General features: G+C 35.9%; 6 protein-coding genes across 6 annotated transcripts; 5 read left to right on the forward strand and 1 right to left on the reverse strand.

Moving 5' to 3' along the window:
• Nucleotides 1-33: 33 nt before the first annotated feature.
• On the forward strand, nt 34-2,440 carry LOC117781081. Its single transcript, XM_034617799.1, has 3 exons — nt 34-319; nt 1,186-1,324; nt 1,386-2,440. The coding sequence occupies exons 1-3, from the start codon at nt 164-166 to the stop codon at nt 2,261-2,263; spliced, it is 1,173 nt and encodes a 390-aa protein (XP_034473690.1). The 5' UTR covers nt 34-163; the 3' UTR covers nt 2,264-2,440.
• Nucleotides 2,441-2,724: 284 nt separating this feature from the next.
• Nucleotides 2,725-4,837, forward strand: LOC117781326. The gene is made up of 3 exons (XM_034618070.1): nt 2,725-3,234; nt 3,495-3,769; nt 3,859-4,837. The coding sequence occupies exons 1-3, from the start codon at nt 2,880-2,882 to the stop codon at nt 4,513-4,515; spliced, it is 1,287 nt and encodes a 428-aa protein (XP_034473961.1). The 5' UTR covers nt 2,725-2,879; the 3' UTR covers nt 4,516-4,837.
• Nucleotides 4,838-5,763: 926 nt separating this feature from the next.
• LOC117781327 lies at nt 5,764-7,821 on the forward strand. Its single transcript, XM_034618071.1, has 3 exons — nt 5,764-6,160; nt 6,736-7,010; nt 7,151-7,821. The coding sequence occupies exons 1-3, from the start codon at nt 5,806-5,808 to the stop codon at nt 7,805-7,807; spliced, it is 1,287 nt and encodes a 428-aa protein (XP_034473962.1). The 5' UTR covers nt 5,764-5,805; the 3' UTR covers nt 7,808-7,821.
• Nucleotides 7,822-8,583: 762 nt separating this feature from the next.
• LOC117780865 lies at nt 8,584-10,023 on the forward strand. The gene is made up of 3 exons (XM_034617541.1): nt 8,584-8,920; nt 8,985-9,253; nt 9,312-10,023. Exons 1-3 carry the CDS (start codon nt 8,599-8,601, stop codon nt 9,990-9,992), a joined length of 1,272 nt encoding a protein of 423 aa, XP_034473432.1. The 5' UTR covers nt 8,584-8,598; the 3' UTR covers nt 9,993-10,023.
• An 80-nt stretch (nt 10,024-10,103) lies between these two features.
• Nucleotides 10,104-11,643, forward strand: LOC117779820. The gene is made up of 3 exons (XM_034616141.1): nt 10,104-10,426; nt 10,486-10,754; nt 10,812-11,643. The coding sequence occupies exons 1-3, from the start codon at nt 10,117-10,119 to the stop codon at nt 11,463-11,465; spliced, it is 1,233 nt and encodes a 410-aa protein (XP_034472032.1). The 5' UTR covers nt 10,104-10,116; the 3' UTR covers nt 11,466-11,643.
• A 109-nt stretch (nt 11,644-11,752) lies between these two features.
• Nucleotides 11,753-18,083, reverse strand: LOC117780422. Its single transcript, XM_034616944.1, has 9 exons — nt 17,732-18,083; nt 16,042-16,187; nt 15,311-15,505; nt 15,152-15,243; nt 14,952-15,086; nt 13,980-14,134; nt 13,249-13,921; nt 12,683-12,781; nt 11,753-12,624 (listed from the first exon to the last, which is right to left on the reverse strand). The coding sequence occupies exons 1-9, from the start codon at nt 17,743-17,745 to the stop codon at nt 12,088-12,090; spliced, it is 2,046 nt and encodes a 681-aa protein (XP_034472835.1). The 5' UTR covers nt 17,746-18,083; the 3' UTR covers nt 11,753-12,087.
• Between the last annotated feature and the right edge of the window lie 1,016 nt (nt 18,084-19,099).

A 19,099-nucleotide genomic window follows, 5' to 3' on the forward strand; every position in this document is an offset into this window, starting at 1 on the left:
AGAGTGTAAAAATCTACATACAATTTTCACACTGAGTCAGTTTAATCGCGATGCGCAGTGCAAGCACACGGGGAAAATTGTACTGAAAAAAGGGGCAAAACTATAAGAGACAGAGAGTAAAATTCGTCTTACGTATACGTAATGCAACGTATACATAATAAAAATGCTCTTAACGCGCGAAGAATGTGTGAAAATCTTAAGAAACTTTTTAAAATCACAAAGTGATCAATTGAAACTGAGACATTACAATTTAGAAAGGGATACCAGTGCGATTGGTTATCTTGGCGATTATTATGCATTAACCCTATGCTACTGCACTGTAAGTTGATTGAAAATCATTGTTGACACAATTATTGTCGCAGTGACATTTGCTTGAACTTGTCATATAAGAGAAATTTTCATATGATAACAAATGTTCTAACAAGTGAATATATACCTATGCATTTTCTCTCGTGAGTCACAGTTGAGTACTAAACTCAACAATTATTGATTTTCTTGTAATAAGATTTGCATTGCCATAAGCCGATAAAAGAGGCAAACAAACTGTTTTCAGTTACATTTAAATGTCACATGATTCTTGTACCACTTGAAAAATTGATATTGTATTGAATCTTAATTAATGCATATTTAAATTAAGTTATATGACATAAATAAATATGAAAATTAACTTATTGATGAGTAAATTATATTCCAATATTTAATATTTTACTCAAGAATTTAGGTACGTTTAAAAGATGTTTGAAAAATTAAATGTCTCACATCTGAGAAACACATTTGTTCAAGTGCTTGTTTTACAAACCATTTGCCTACAATTTTTATATTTATAGGCTTTAAACAGATAAATTGTTTTTTTTTTTATAATTTAAATATCATATATTTATTTAATCATATTTACCAAGCATGTACTTGAGCAACTGTAGTGTGCCAGATATTTTCCCAATGCATTGAAATTTAAGAAACTGTGCATACTTTTAGGCTGCCATAATATCTTCTGAGCAAAAAAATTCCTTGCTTGTTATATAATTGTTATATTGATGTCATTTGATAGTTGTTATCTATCGAAACTTATAAAAACGCTTTTATTTATTTTGCTTTAAATATACTTAATTTTCTCTTTGCCATACAATTTAATTAAACGCATTAATGTATCTGAAAGCATTTTAATAAAATATTGCATACTTTTAGACCGATGTAAAAAATGCCCAACAAGCGAAACTTTTCGTTAAAGCGCTGCCTCAGCAAAGCGATGAGCCCGCAAAGGAGAGAATCTTTCAAAAAGAGTCGTGGCTCTATGAAACATTATTGGCTAAAATGCAACAATATTGTACGTTACTCCCGTTCTTCCTAGTCACATAATTTCTCATGATATTCAAATTAATTTACAGCCAAAATCAAATGGAGTGCCAATTGTTATTATACACGTTCCGATCTTTGCGTACTTGAGAATATTAAACACATTGGTTATCAAAGTGCTCCAGCCAAGCAGCTAAAGGAGGAAGAACTTTTTCAACTCTTGCGCACGCTTTCGGCTTTTCATGCCTCCAGTTTAATCTACGAGCAGCAACAGAAAATTAATATTGGAGTTGAGTTTGGTGAACGATTGCCGGAAATAACGGTGGCAGCTGATATAGCCTGGTTTACAACGGGTCTTTCGGCCATTCTCGCCGTGATCAGAAGTCTACCACAGTACCAGACCAGCAGACATCATGATTTTATTAACTCTCATTTAACTGAGATTTTACAGCGGATTTATGAACAGGTCTTGCCCTCTACAAAGTACCAAAATGTGCTTTGCCATCGTGATTTATGGTCTGGAAATATATTTTTTCCTTCAAATCAGAAGGATGCAGTGCTACTCGTTGACTTCCAGACCTGTCGCTATACACCACCGGCCATTGATTTAGTTTTCAGTCTCTATTTGAACTTGAGTGTCGAAGAGCGACGTCGTCTTGAAGCTAAATGCATTGATTTCTATTACAATTGGCTGAGGCAGGACTTACAGGACTTTGATTTGATGTTGGATGAATTAATATCCAATACAGAACTGCTGCAATCCTATGAAGAGTTTCGACTCTTTGGCGTTGTCTACAGCGCTGTGGCTGCCACAATTATTAAGGTGCCACCGTCATATGTCACGAACGACTTTAAATACGTTGATCGAAGTAAAATCATATTGAATTATATGCGAGAGAATGTGGATTTTAGAGAAGCCATGGAATTGTGCTGTGTGGAAGTAATGGAAATTGCTATGCTTACTTTATAGATCTCTTTTTCTATCACTCTCCCACTATCTAATTCGCTCCCACTCTCTTCGAGCTAATGATAAGCGTGTACAAGTACTTACTGGTCATTTAGCACATGAGCTGTGAGAGCGATAAGCAATGCATAAAGTTAATAAAAGTGAATTAAAACGATCACCGCAGTTTATATACTCTAACTGTGAATGCAGAGTCAAACTGTCTAAAATTTAAGAAAGTCATTTATATATGGATTGCGAAAAAAATGTATCGAATTATTCATAAATAATGTCTGCATTTAAATTGAATAAAAAGTTATTGAAACCAAATCATTTTGTTATATTTTATATTTCTTGCTATATTTTTTAATTGTTAGGCATTTCATATAATTTATTATAGGCTCGGTAAAAGGCATGGTAGATTAAGAAGTAATTCAATAACAGCTGCTGGAAATGATTTTATATAAAAAACATATTCAGTGCTTATTTTTAAGTATCTGAAGAGCCCAACAAACTGGTTTGGTTAGGGTATAACAACGAAATCTTCTATATAAAAACGTAGTAAGTGTAAACAGTATACAACTGTCCAGCGAGCAGTGCAGAGTTTTTTTTCGCTCGCAAAATTTTTAAGAATTTCAATAATATGAATAAAGCAGACTACAATCCGGTTTTAACGCGTGCGAACCGTCTAGAATTGTTTACGACTGTAGAATGCGAAGAGATATTGAAGATTGTTCTGCAGGATGAGAATAAAAGGGGATGCTTAAAAGAATTCAAAATTGTGCCAGCCGTAGAGCAGGTGGGATTTCTTGGGGAATATTATCATCTGATACTAAGCTATCAGTTGGAAAATGAGTCAGAGGAGCGTTCAAAGCGACTATTTGTCAAATCTGTAGTGTATCAGAATGCGGATAAGTCTTTCCACGATGAGAAAACTATGATTTTAAAGAAGGAGGCGATGCTCTACAAAACGCTGATCAACGAGTTGAAGCTTTTCTGTAAGTTGTGTATTAACTATTTAGTTTCATTAAATGTACATATTTTACCTAATTAATATACATATTATAGTTTTTATTGTAATATTCAAAATTTTATAGTATTTATATACAAAATTTGCAAACTCTTTTAATTTAATTGTAATTTTAAGTATTTTTTTCGACATTCTTTTAAATAAATAAATGAATATTTATTATAATTTTAAATATGTTTAATATTTATATGAGATATATAAAATAAATAAAGTTGATTTTTGTTTTAGCTGAACACTTGTGGTGCGCCAAATGTTATTTCGCCCGCGACGATCTGTTTGTCATGCAAAATATTGAGGATTTGGGATATGTATCGCTACCTTCAGGAACGCGTTTTCTTACCGAAGTACAAATGCGTCCCATTTTCAAGGCCCTGGCAACTCTACATGCCAGCAGCGTGGCCTTTGAGCGAAGTCATCGAGTCACAATTGGAGTTCAGTTTAGAAAGTGGCTAGATGAAAAGTCCATTGATGCCGATATTCCTTGGTGGACCACTGGCGTAAAAGTAAGCATTGAATATTTCCTGATCTACCATATCCAAATCCTTTCTTATGCTCCTTTTCTTTCTCTCATTCTTATCTCTCCTCTTGACAGGCTGTCTTGGCTGCGACTGCAACACATCCACTAGTTCGCGATGATGCAGCTGCTCAAGAATATATTAAAAATGAGTTGTCGCGTTGCTTGGACAAAGTTTATTATATAATAGGTTCATCTGCAGTTCATCGCAATGTTTTTCTACATCGCGACACATGGAGTGGCAATGTCTTCTATCATAAGGAACGTCCACAGGATGTGGGTTGTGTTCTTGTCGATTTCCAACTCTGTCGTTATGCGCCGCCAGCTGTGGACTTTCTTATGGCCAGCTATATGAATGTGGAGCCCAAAGATCGTAAGGCGATGGAACAGCGTAATATCTCCTATTATCACGACAACTTGGTTTCCGAACTGAAAGCCATGGGAATTGATGCGGAAAAGGAGCAACTCAGCCGTTCTGACTTTGACCAATCTCTGAAAGATCTAGCTCTCTTTGGAGCCGCTTTCAATTGTATTGCAGCAACTGTGCTACGTTTACCTGAAAACTACCTAAAAAAACTCAAGGACGAGCAACCTGCGGAATTTCATCACTTTTGTAACGTGGATCGCACGGAGAGCCTCTTGGGTATAATGGATCAACATGACGATTTTCGACGTTATATGTATGATTGTGTTGAGGATTTATTAGAGTTGACATATTATAAACAAGCTAAATGATTTTTCGTCTTATCTTCAGTGTCATTTGCCACCCAGAAACACATTTGCCTTATCAGCTTTTGATAACTGCAACTTTAAGGCTGTGTTGTCGCGAAAATACGAGGCATATTATTTAACTAATTTTAGTTCAGAGATTGTCGGAAATGTTTTCAAGAGCAAAAATATAATTTACAACTATACACTCAGATACAAACAAAATACACAGCTCTGAAATATTGTCAAATATTGATAGTTTTGTGTGATTGTGTTGAAAAAATATTTGTGTTTCCCATTGAATAAGTTTAAGACATTCTTGAATTTAAATAAATGTTGATATGCCTAATTTTGCTACTACATCTACTACCCCGAATGAGATGAATGTGCTTTGAGTAAAAAAAAAATGAATAAATCAATTTAAAAACAGCGAGATACTCTAATCCAGTCCCATGGGCACCCTAACACCTATCTTTACTCACGTACATTAATTTAAAATCAATTAATTCATGTATATAATTACACCATTATAGTCTTCATCTGTTGCCTTGACACTTCGTTTAATTTTTCCATAAATTATTTTTGAGTTTATTTTTGCATCGAAATGGCAGTACTTACTACGTGTATCAAATATCAAATCTCTAGCTTTCAAATTGATATTGTATTTATGAGAGCGAGTTCAAATATGGGACCCAGCACATCGGACGACGTCACCTTTATATAAATTTACTTTGGAGTAGCGTATCTAAAGAGAGAAGCAATGAAAATGTGTTGTGGTAGTAATTGACATGTCTCTCTCTCTCTCTCTCTCTCTCTCTTTCTCTTACTCTCTCACTATCTAATTTACTCTCGGTCTCTTCAATCTAATAATAATTACAGTCAAGTTGTGAGAGCGATAATACTATAAATGCATATAGAAATAAAAGTGAATTGAAAGGAACACCGCAGTTTATACACTCTTACTATAATAAAATTTTGCACCTTAATGAAATAAAAGTAATATTTTAAGGATTTGTTGACAGATTTTTTAGAAAGTTTATTTAAGACATAATAAATTATACCTGTACTTAACTTAAATAAAAGCATGGAACTCAATATTATTTTATATTGGATAAGCGATAGTAAAAGTACATAAGGAAAAATATGGATACCTTTGTAAAATAAAAATCTGTTGACATGGTTTACTAACTGTAAAGGCCTACGAACCTATTCGGTTAGGGTATAACAGCACTATCTTCTCCAATATATAAAAACGTTACTAGTCGAAATAGTATGAAACAGTCTACCGAGCAGTGCACAGTTAGGAATTTTAATATCATGAATAAAGCGGATAGTGGTCCGGTTTTAGCACGTGCGAATCGTTTGGATTTGTTTACTACTGACGAATGTGAAAAGATATTGAAGACTGTTCTGCAAGATGAGAATAAAAAGGGATGCTTAAAAGAATTCAAAATTGTGCCTGCCATAGAGCAGGTGGGCTATGTAGGGGAATATTTTCATCTCATACTAAACTATCAGCTGGAAAATGAGTCAGGGGAGCGCTCGAAGCGACTCTTTGTCAAATCTATGGTGTACCATAATGCGGATAGGTGTAAATATGATGAGAATGCGTTGATTTTAAAAAAGGAGGCGATGCTCTATGAAACGCTGATCAACGAGTTAAAGGTGTTCTGTAAGTTGTAAACAGAGATAGCAACTAAGTCTTAACACTTTCATACTGTCAGGAAAAGAATCTGTTTCTTTCTGACAAAATTTTGGAAAAACAGACACAGAAAACACACAGAATTCTCTTTATACTTAATTAGCAATGACATTGGTCATGTTTTACTTTTTGTGAGATTCGTGTGTTATTCAAAAAAAAAAAAAACGACAATGGTTTTGTTCACAGAGATAGAGAGAGAGACTGATTGTTAAATTTTTTCTGTTTTTTGAAAATGTTTGTTGATACTTAATTGCAAGCTCTGGTTGTAAATGATTAAGTTTATGGTTGCTTACACTTATGATATATATTGTACTTTTTTTATATGTTTTCATTTTTATTGTATTACCTAATGTTTTATAATATTTAAATATCAATATGTGAATATTTATTACTAAAAATCAAACATAAATTGTAATAAACTAATTAAATAAACTATTTTAATTGAATATATTGCAATATTTTCATAAAATATTTTTTATTAATATTTATATTTTCTGCCATTTTTACATTGAATATGAGATTTCATAAGTTGATTTTTATTTTAGCTGAACACTTGTGGTGCGCCAAATGTTATTTCGACCGCGACGATCTGTTTGTCATGCAAAACATTGAGGATTTGGGATATGTATCGCTACCTTCAGGAACGCGTTTTCTTACCGAAGTCCAGCTGAGACCCATTCTTAAGGCCCTGGCAACTCTACATGCCAGCAGCGTGGCCTTTGAGCGAAGTCATCGAGTTACAATTGGAGTAAAGTTTAGGGAGTGGTTACAGGAAAAATCCATTGACCCAGATATCTCATGGTGGATTATTGGCGTAAAAGTGAGTGCTTAATTCATATAAAAATAATCTGCCTAGAATATTTTCGGGCTGGGAAGCAAATTAAATTTAAAAGTTATAGTTAGAGATATCTGATCATTCCCTGCGATTCTATCATAAGTTTCTTTTCTTTCTCGCTCCAGGCTATCTTGGCTGTGACTGCCACACATCCCCTAGTTTGCAATGATGCCGCAGCTCAGGAATACATTGAAAATGAGATGACTCGTTGTCTGGACAGAGTTTATTATATGGTCAATTCATCTGCAGTTCACCGCAATGTTTTTCTGCATCGAGATGCCTGGAGTAGCAATGTCTTCTATCATAAGGAACGTCCACAGGATGTGGGTTGTATTCTTGTCGATTTCCAACTCTGTCGTTATGCGCCGCCAGCTGTGGACTTTCTTATGGCCAGCTATATGAATGTGGAGCCCAAAGATCGTAAGGAGATGGAACAGCGCAATATATCCTATTATCACGACAACTTGGTTTCCGAACTAAAAGCCATGGGAATTGATGCGGAAGCGGAACAGCTCAGCCGTTCTGACTTTGATCAATCCCTAAAAGATCTAGCTCTCTTTGGAGCAATCTACAATTGTATTTCAGCAACGTTGATACGTTTACCCGATAACCATCTGAAGAAACTCAAAGACGAACAACCTGCGGAATTTCATCATTTTTGTTATGTGGATCGCAAGGAGAGCCTCTTGAGATTAATGAATCAACATGACGATTTTCGATGTTATATGTATGATTGTGTTGAGGATTTATTGGAGTTGACATACTGTAAGCAAGCTAAATAAATATTATGCTCTTATCTTTTAGTTTCATTTGCCACCCAACGTATTTATCTATAAACACGTTTGGCTTATCAGCTTTTGTAAATTGCTTTTACAAAGCTTTCTTATCTTCGAAGTACTTACTTCTTATATTAAATTGTAATGCAGAGATTGTTAGAAATGTTTTCAAGAGCATAAATGAACACGTGAATTTTAGCAATACACTCAGAATAAATGTGTATTATGTATTTGTAAACCATGATTAAAGTTTTGTGTTTTGTTTTAGACTATTTTGACCTACCACTACTACCTCATTTTGTTTGAATTGCACGAAACTGAACCCATCACCGGCGTTGATAAACCAAAAAAAAAAAAAATGTTTTTTTGAAATTATCAAAATTACGAATTCCGAAAGTCTAGAGTAAAAATCTGTAAAGAAATTAGTATATTTAGTTCACTCGATATCTTGATTTTCAAAAAATGGATACAATTTTTTAACTATCAAACTCAAGTTTAATGAAATATAATGTAATAAATATAAAAAAATGGTTTCACGAGATATGATACAATTTTTAAGTACAAGAATTTTTAATAATTTCAGTGTAGAAACAGCATGAGTTCTACCTCATTGTCAGATACTTGAGTTTTGGTTTGAATTTTTGATAATTTTTGTTCAGTGTTGACACAGCATGAAGTCTGTCTTAGAAAGTTGAAGGGTTATCACTTAATAACACTCGTATCAGCGTCTTGCCTCTCATTTAAAATCTGAAAGCTGTTTAGTATAAATGTGACATTAGACACAAACAGCAGCAGCAATGGAACAATTACTGAACTCTGAGGAATGTCGATTGATAGCGTTACGAACACTACAGTTAAAAGAAGACGATGACAATTTGGTGTTATTGCATTGGCAACTCATTGCGGGCTCTAAAGACCTTATGGGATATATGGGCGAGTACTACAAGCTCCATTTACAGGTGGAACACTCAGAGATTGAAGTAGAGAAGAATTTACAATACTTTGTGAAAAGTTTGCCCTATAAAAATGCACCTCAAAGAGCCGAATGTGAACGCAAAGGAGTTTTTCGTAAGGAAGCAACTATCTATGAGAAAATATTGCCCAATGTGCAAAGATATGGTGAGTTAAACATCACATATAGATGGTTGAACAAATATGACTTTAGTTTAATTTTATTTGTCAGCAAGTCGCAAGCTTTATCCAAAATGTTACTACAGTCGAAATGATATAATGGTGCTGGAGGATCTAGCACAACATTATCGACATCTCAAACCGACTGAGAGCTATACCCTAAAGCACTACGAATTGGCTCTGGAACATTTGGCTGCCCTACATGCGGCTAGTATAGCCTGGGAACAGCAGGAGCAATTCAATATAGGAGAGCGGTACGAAAATGTGCTTATTGAATTGTTTTTGAGCATGCAAAACGAATGGTTTATTACAGGCTTAAAGGTGGGTGATGGACTACTCCTCTTATAGCGAATTTTACTAATATAAAATCTTCAAATAGGGCATCGTTTTCTTGGCTGGACGACATCCCAAATATCAAACGGATATAGCACAAAAATTCATCAAGGAGAAACTTTATCAACTGTTGACCAAATCGGAAGAACTTGTTAAACCTTCGAGAACTATAAGAAATGTGCTCTGTCATCGGGATACTTGGGATCGCAATATCTTCTTTGGTTTCGCCAATCCAACAGACAGCTTGCCAAACTCCTGTTGCATTGTGGACTTTCAATTGACCAAGTATTGCTCTCCCTTATTGGATGTACTTTTCCTGCTCTATATTATACCCTCGCCGAGTCGAAGACGTGATATCTACGAGCACTGTATTGATCATTATTATCTATGTCTGCAATCGGAGTTCCGACAACTTGGATTATCGCCCTGTTTAATTAGTGGGAATAACTTTATGGAGGAATGCGAACGCAGTCGTCTGGTTGCCTTAATAATGTGGGCCTTGACCGAACCGCAGACAAAGGTCTCCGCCGAAATCACAAATAGAATGCGCACCGAGGAACCTGAGAAATTCGACTATTATCTCAATTGTGATCGCAGTGAATTTTATCTGAGAGTCATGGAATTACAGCCGGGTTATGAAGAGAAGATAATGGTTCCCATAGAGGAACTTGTCGATTATCTTATGGAGCACGAAAGTCTGTATACTCAAAAGAAATACATTAAATAAATAAGCAAGATATCGAAATCTCTAAAGTGAGTATATATATTGTTTAATTTTCTTATCGCTTAGGTTACATTTTATCAGAGTTGTTCCACACTGTCAGTAGCTCACAGAAGTAAGGTTTCAGACGATGACAGAACCACAACTCATCAGCTCCGACGAGTGTCTGAAAATTCTACAAGCTCAAAATGGAAGACATCTGCCCATAAATGAGATACAATTGGAGCAACTGACCAAAAATTTAGGTTTTCTCGGGGAGTATTACGTTCTTCGTATAATAACTGAACCAGTATTACTAGATGGAAGGTATATACACCAAAGTTTCATAAAGACACTACCACAAAAAAATCTAGAATACCGCGCTGATTGCGAGCGCAAAGGTGTGCTTAAAAAAGAGTGTGGCATTTATAGGAAAATATTACCAAAATTACAAAGATATGGTAAGTCATGAGCTGTCAGGTTTTTCATATAATTGAGTGTTATCTTTTTACCATTTAAGCCAAATGTAAGCTTTTTGCCGATTGTTATCTGGCGCGCGATGATTTATTGGTTTTGGAAGACCTGTCTTTTAAATATCGTCAGCTGCCAGCGAAAGAGATGTTTACGATGGCACATTATCGTTCTATTTTGCGACATCTGGCAACGCTGCATGCCGCCGGCATTGCATGGGAAAGAGATGAGCATTTCTCTATAGGTGAACGCTATAAAGACGAACTCTTTGAACTTCTTTTAAGCAACAAAAATGATTGGTATTTGACAGGCGTTAAGGTAAGAATATATGCAGAATAATTTCTATATAGAACAATATTGCATTACTATCTTTAGGCCATCATCTATCTGGCTGCACAACATGGTCAGTTCCAAGACAGCAAATCCCAGTCTTTTATAAAAAACAAACTCTATGGAATGCTTATTCAAGCGGAAAAACTTGCTCAACCTTCGAAAAAGCTGCGTAATGTCCTCTGTCATCGTGATCTCTCGAAGGGCAATATCTTTCTGAGCTCTGCTTCAGAGAGCTGTCTATTTGTAGACTTTGGTATTTCTACATATAGTCCTCCAGCTATAGATATTCACTTCTTGTTGTACATCAATTCCACAATCGAGAGGCGACGTTCCATTTATAAGGAAGTCATGGACTGTTATTTTAATGAACTACAAGCTCGGTTTACAGTACTCGGTATACCTGCTGGGGAAATAAGCCGAGAGGACTTTCAGTTGGACTGTAGACGTGGACATTTGGCTGGATTGATTATGAGTGCCATTTGCTTACCATTGTTTAAGATGCCGGAAGATTTTAGCAAGAAATTGAGGGAAAAGGATAGCATCAAGTTCGATTATTGGATGAATGTGGAACGTAGTGAACTCTTAGAATTGGCTATGGCAAATGATACAGCTTATAAGGCAGAGGTGTTGTCTATAATAGCTGAACTTGTCGAGTATCTGAAGACAGATGATTCTAGAAAAATTCTTGACATATAAATTACCTCAAATTTTACTTGATTTTCTTGTAGTCGGGCAAAATTGTCAAGTTAATTCAAAAAATAACTGACAAATTTAATTTATATTGTCATAAAAATTAAACTAAAAATGCAGCTTAGAATTTCTGATAGTCACGTACATGTTTTACTAATCAAATTAAGAAGTAAAATATTTTATGTTTTTTATCAATTATATATCAACAAATTTAATAAACTAATTCTTTTAATTTTTAATAATTATAATTGAAACAGATAAAGTGAATTTATATAAAAGCACATCATGATAGATTTGCATTTCAGCCAAGTTGTATTGTTTTTTTTATTAGATCTATCGTAAATAGAACTAACAATAAATAGCTGCTTTTTATAGATACAAACTAACTAGAAATGGAGGCGAACATTTTGTGTAATAATATAGTAATACTAGCTTTAAGCTGAGGCGACATTTGTCCTTGTTGTAAATATTTAAAAGACTAGCTAACATTTAAAAGGCGTCCTTTAATAGGCTGCAATGAATCCTAATCAGTCCAGCAATCCTCATCGGCATTCTCCTCATCGAAATCGCGTACATTGAAATCCTCATGAAATAGGTCCTCCCCCTCCTCGGAGGAGGACTCTGATTGTCATCTAATCCCGCTGACACGTTGTGGCAAACCAATCACACCCTTAGGCGGTCGAGGCATCCTAATTCTTGTGGAAGATGACGCTTGTACAATTCCTCCAGACGAGTTGGACGTCTTACCCGACACACTGGGTATCAGCTGGGCATTTAAGATAGTTGTGTGCTCAAAACAATTGCAACAATATCGATCACATCGCATTAGGAGAATGAGTCCAGCCAACAGCCAGACGAGTACTCCTGGCCACGAATGCACGGCACACGACGAGAAGAAGATCACGCTGAGCAGCAGCGACATTCCACAGAGCACGGGACTCACATTGATGACACTGCCCGTATACTGCGGTATAATCCCCATCATTATGGCCACAATGAAGACCCCAATGGCGCCAGTGAAGGCAGCAGGTGCCCAGCGCAGCACAAGACCCGCCACACAAAGTGCAATGCCCAAACCGATGACAATAATCGAGAATATGGTCACCCTCCAGGAGCTTACAGTGGGCACTCGTACGCTGCGCTCCAAGGGTCCAGCTGTGGTTACCTGAGAGCGATTGGAAAATTAGTAGATCTTGCGAAGAACGTTGAAAATCTTGGCTTACTTTTATCTTCTGCCTATATTCGTCCACTATGACATCTATATCGGTTGACGTATCCGAGTCGCTTTTGTCAAACTTATCAGGATACTCAAAGTCGGAAGGCTGTCGAAAAGAAAGGAGAAAGAATATTAAGTTTTAAAAATAAACAAATTTAGATATAAGAAATTCCGGAAGGAGCAGACCAACAATTTAACTACACCAAAGATTGAGAGTCTTTAGTTAATTTTTAAGACCGTATTCCTTATGAACTTTGCAAGACTTAACCAAACCTTTTAAAATGAAATCTAAACCTTTAATCGGGGCTTAACTTCAGGAAATTCTCCTCTCAAACTTAGGAGACTTTCAAAGTATTTTTTTAAAAGAATTTTCTGCAATGTTATTTCAATCAATTATCCTGAGATAATTATCCTCAATTCACTCGATCTTCTTCTAAATATAATTTTCCTTTTTCTCTAAAGAACTTACACGCCTAATCCTGTTAGATTCTAAAGAACTAAATAAACGTAATACATTAATTTATTGGCTAAGTGTTATTCTAAATATTATGTTGTAACTTTTATTACACTCACCGGCGGCTCGCCATCTGAGAGAACAGTGGACTCAACTTCTTTGCCCTCGCGTTGCGGACAAGGCGAAGTCGGTTCACCTAGGAGCAACCATTCTTTTTCCAGCTCTGGTTTATTTCTCTGCTTCTTCTTTGGCTTCTTTGGGCCGCTCTGCTTGGACAAGCCAATGCTCCAGAGACTACGCTTCAATCGACTCGAGCTGGAGGGGGCGGCGCTGCTGCTGCTGCTGTGACTCTTGGCAATAGGCGATGTGGAGAGGCGACTGTAGGAGAGCGAGGAATCACTGCTGCTCGGCTGCATGAACTTGGGTCGATATGGCGTGTATAGCAAATAGAAGGCACGCAGAAACACCGAGCAAATGTGACTTGCAGCGAGCGTATAACTAAGATGCTGCAGGGGACAAGCAAAGGCCAACATGGCACAAAGGCTGCCGGCTATAAAGACGGCCAACACGGGATTGCCGCTGTCAGAGCTCTCGTAACTGATTTGCTTGGAGAGTATACGCCATTCGGAGGTCGCCAGACGCACTACAATGCCATACAGTTCGGGAAAGATTTCTAGAAACGCTGCCGAGCTGGTCAACAGGATCATGCACGCAGATGCAGGCACAAGTTTGTGAAATCCAGTATCATCTAATATATTAAAAAGGGGCACTGCGACGTAATCCTCCCGGGATCTATTGGAGAAACTCTTCAATCAGGTGAGTTGATTAAATTTATGCATATTGTACTTACTTGTAGTGCACCACAGTGGATAGACAAACGGCGGTTAGGAGCAGCGAGATACTCACGAGAGCGAGAACCAGCAGAGCTGTATGGCGGCCAGACCGATTCTGTTGGGACCAAATGCAGGGAAAGGCATAGGTGAGCAGTGCGGTGGTCAGAAATAACTGTAAATGTATATAGAATCCGGTAATCCAACCAGATGAACACGTAATTAAAAATAAAGATGTCTATGCATAATGATAAAAAGTAAAGCTTTTGAGGATACAGAGCTACATATATACGTGTATTTAAAGAAAATTTTATGATATAAATGTGATGAAATGTGTTATTTACAATATATACATTTGTAGTAAGCATACATACATTGGCGCGAAGGAATATAAAGAAAGAAAAAAAATAAATAAAATATATATAAAAATTAACACATTAAGACTAACGAATTGAAAAATAAATTTTTACTTTTATTGCTGGGAAACCCAGAAATTACAACAAATAATTACAATAAATATAAAAATACAAAACAAAGATTAGTATAAAAATATCGTTTAAAATAAAGATAAAAATGTAGGTATTGATTTAAGTTAAAGCCATAAATAAATACATAGACAAAAATAATTTTAAAAAGTTTATAAAGATTATTTTTATCTTAAGGCCGAAAGTGTATAAGAAGTCAAATCAAGTCAGAAGTAAAAAAAAAAAAACTTTGCTTTACGTGTCATAATCAAAAGCTCATATCCTGTGGCTTCAATTATGCCAAGTCACGAAAGCCTTTGGCAACAATACTGTCAAAAATCGATAAGAAAAAAAAAGCAGAATAGAAAAACAAAGAAAAACAAAAACACAAAAAGGAGGAGAAACTAAAGAAATGGCCCGGAGTGCACTGACCTAATAACACGCCCATTTGCAGACTATCAGAGAATGAATTTATCAAGGGGATGGGAGGAAGCAAAAAGGTGGGAGGGGGGTAGGTGATCCACTTACACTACTAATGCCATTTGGTTGAAAGTAGTTTTCTGACCAGGCGACAAAATCGCCACGCCACCAGCCAACGGCACTAAGAATTGCATTCAAGCCAAACATGCCAAGTGTCATAATGAAACTAAAGGCCTTCGAGTGCTGCAACGGAAAGAAGGGGTTAAAGTCAGGAGTTAAAGTAGAACATTTGTGATGCACGAACTGACCTCGAGACCCAGCATAAACATGGCTGTGACCAGAATGACAACGGCAACGCCAAGCACATCAGGCCAGGGTTCGTTTGCTGGTGAATTGCGGCCTAAAAGTAGGCAACATGAATTGTTAATGTTACAACAGTGGTGGTCGAAATGTTAGCCACAGCGCACCTAGTATCAGAATTCTGGCCAAACCACCAGTCATGGCATCCAGACATGTGCTCAGCGTTCGAGCCAAGGCTGCACAAGCACACATCGCGGCCAAAGCATCCATCCAGGTGGCCAAGAACAGACAGCCAAAATCAAATTTATTAGTAGCTCGTACATAAGGCATCTGCAGGCTGCGCAGACTAGATTTGCAACGTGCTGTAGGGAAAAGAAATTACAAAGAATTATTAGTTCTCAAATATACCTATGTTTAAGCTGAAATTTGGATGGGCATCAGTAGAAATTTTCGATATTGCTATCGGGTGAAAATAAAATTTCGTCATACTCGAAAATATTGGCACTCAGAATATCAACAAGATCGATACTAACCAGTTAAATTTAAACACATAATAAATTTTAACAAAAAAATAATTTTTGATACCACTACTTTAGCCTAATTTAAACTGAAATGTAAAATTTCCTCAAGAAAAGGAAAGTGACTGTAGAAATTAACTACATATTTTTGAATTTTACAAAGATTGAGTAGAATTGCACAATGTGACATAATTGTTTAAATTTATCAGAAATTGACAAAAACTTTAGATTAATAAAATACTTGAGAATCACATTGACGATAAGTACAATTAAGCGTGTTATTCTCTTGTCTTGTACTTAAATATAGTTTCTCTGTATCGATATAAAATCAACATCACAGTATGATTGACCATCCCCAAGATGATGTCTGTTTCACCTACCTGCCATTGCTCCGTAGATGGTGGCCAGCAGTGTGGCAAAGAGCAGACCAGGTGCGGCAGCCTCATTATAGGCTATTAGGTAGGTAATTACAGTGGTGCCCATCGCCAGGCGAGCTCCGCTGCCACTGCACAGTGCGTCGAGCAAACTGCAAGCAAATGCGATGAATTAATTAAATTGTTGAAATACAATTAAGACTTAATGAATTTGTTGATGCGATAAAGCATTGTGGCTTTGTCACCAATACATTGACGAGGACAGTTGCGGTTAACAGAACACACACAATGGGCTTAAACCAGACACATTTTGGCGCCAATTCGGCGAGTCGGTTATTGCGGGAGGGCTTTTGGGTGGGGGTTTTTCATTGGGTTCGGATGTCTTGTTTGCTTTCCAGCCGCCTCATGACTCATTTAACGTTCTCTCGTTTTACATTTTATGGCTCGGTCAGAACATTCTGTGTGTCCGTCAGCGTATCCTGTTTCGTAACTGAAACTCTCCTTTCATGCTCTGCCATTTTGGACAATCAGCTGTTGATTATAATTGTGTGCACAATTTGTGCATATTTTAGACGCTCGATTATCCCTAATTACATGACTGCCAAAGTAATTGCTAAGAGCTAAACAGCAGCTACTTGTTTTCTTTTTGCAGCATTTAACAAATTGACCAAATAAATTTTTCCTTTCTTTCTCAACATCTTTTAGGTTAATTCAATAATAATTTAATTTCTTTAGCGTCGTTTTGCAGTCGCATTTTATTTGAGTTTACCACAATCTTTTATTTATTTATAGTAGCAGCTAGATAGTAAAGCGTTACACTCAAATAAATAATGCGCAAATAAAACACATCCATCCATTTTCTACGGTATTCTGAAGTGTCAGTCATGCCTGCCAGACTGTCTGTCTGACTGCCTGTAGCCTGAGTGGGCTGTAAGCTTAGTTGTTTAGTTTGGCAAAGTGCGTGATCAGAAAGCAAACGCAGAAAAATTGACAAAACTAAGCTTCAGACAAACAAATTTTAATTACCTATGTATTAATACACATATTTTTGATATTTAGAAGTTAAAAAAGTAAGTAAATTTTCTGTTATGTACAAAGTTTATCAATAATTATAAATAATTAAACGCTATATGATAACAAAAATAGTAAATAAACTGCAGATTTTTTTTATATTTTTAAGTAAATATTAATAATTAGGAAAATTAATTTTGGTTTAAGTTTGATAAACAATATGTAGTCATAAAGCTTATTCAGCTATTCAAGTTTAATTTAGCTTAAAAAATAGCAAAACTGCATTAATAATTATTATACAATTCAAAAGCAAGCTGCTGCACATTACACATACGCAACGTTGGCAGCTGAAAGGGTAGCGCAGCCAAAACTCAAACAATAGAAATAAATAAACAGCATAATCAGACGCAAACAGCGCCAGTCAGTGTGACGCCGACATAAAACAAGCAATGGGGAAATATAGTATGGGAAATGGGAAAGCTAAAGGCAAAGCCAATAGGAAAATCCCGCACAAACAGCAATCAAAAATCAATTTATTGATTACACGACAAAATATCAGCATGTGGATAAATCATAATATAAACTGTATTCTATGATGTCTAAAGTGGCATATCAAAAGATTGGCCCTGAAATCATTGTAAGTAAGTATTGAATATGACATGACAATCGCGGGGTGTTGGCCTACCTGGCGCTCGACATTGTTGGTCGAGTGTGTTAGCCTGCTTTTTGTTAGCTGTTAGCTTTTAGCTGCTAGCTGGGTTACGTTTGTTGGCTTCCTGCCAGCCTCAAGCTCAAGTGTTGAATTTGATTTGTATTTTGCATTTGTAACTTTTATAAATCTTTATAAAATTTATATATATATATATTTTAAGTGCTCAGCTAGAATAGTGGCGATTGAGTTACTTGTGTCACTTGTGGCTTGGCATTGTCTTTAATTAGCTACGTCAACGTGGCATGACAATGGGCTAAAATTGCTGCCAACTGTTTCGTTATGCCCCGCACTCAACACGTAATACGAGCAAAAAATACAACACAACAATTAATTTATCAATTTATACGTTGCGTTCACTCAAATTGACTGCAATTGACTGAATGTTCATTTGAAGCTTTTCCTTTTGGGCCCACGAAAGCTTTTCTCGACCATTTCACGAGAGCTTCTTCAGAGCATTCGTTGGTCCTGCGCACTGACGATTGTTTACGTTTACAGTTGGTTGCACCGTGCTGTTTGCTCTGTGCCACTTGCTCTTTGTTTTGGCCATGGTGGTTACATTGTTAATTTGATGTTGCCTGAGTGTTGAGTCAAGTGTCATTAATTTGTTTATCTGAAATGCGCAACTATTTTATGCAATTGAAAAACTTTTAGTAGTTTTCTTAATCATATTATTAATTTTCAAATATATTAGGTTTATTTTGAATCTGAATATAGTTCTAACAGACAGTTTTATAACTTTTGAAACTTGCAGTAAAATCTACATATAGTTCTTCTTTAAACTGAAGTTTCTTTTGTCATTTCATCTAATTGTAATTTGATGCCGTCGTTTCATTTAGATCAAGTTCAGCTTAAATGCATAAATAAGATTGGAATCGAACAAAGTTCTCTAAAACTCAAATAAAAAATAGAAAAACTCGTTTGTTAAGCATTCATTTCTTTAGCCGTCAAATGAAATAGTTAATAGCAGCAGGCAGGTTCCGGCTTATTTGCTATTCAACAACGATAAAAGGTGTCATCAACACTGAGTTTCTAGTCAATAATGAAGCAAAGGTCAATTTGCTGAAAAATAAAGGCAAAGAGAAGGATAATTTGCACATCTATGTTATAAGAATGATTTTTCCCATCTATTATATCTATTTTATTTCAAAGAATGTTAAAGTCTATTTAAAAGATGAACTTTTAATCTTTAAGATAAAATATTAATTATATTACTAAAATACTAAGACTCCCCTGACAAATAGAAAATCGTTCAAAAATAATTATTTTAATAAATATGTCTGATTCATGTTTGTCATATATTTAAATATAACAGAACTCTTACAAAACGCACATCTCTTTACC

Source organism: Drosophila innubila, assembly GCF_004354385.1.
Source record: "Drosophila innubila isolate TH190305 chromosome 2L unlocalized genomic scaffold, UK_Dinn_1.0 4_B_2L, whole genome shotgun sequence".
NCBI classification, from domain to species: domain Eukaryota; kingdom Metazoa; phylum Arthropoda; class Insecta; order Diptera; family Drosophilidae; genus Drosophila; species Drosophila innubila.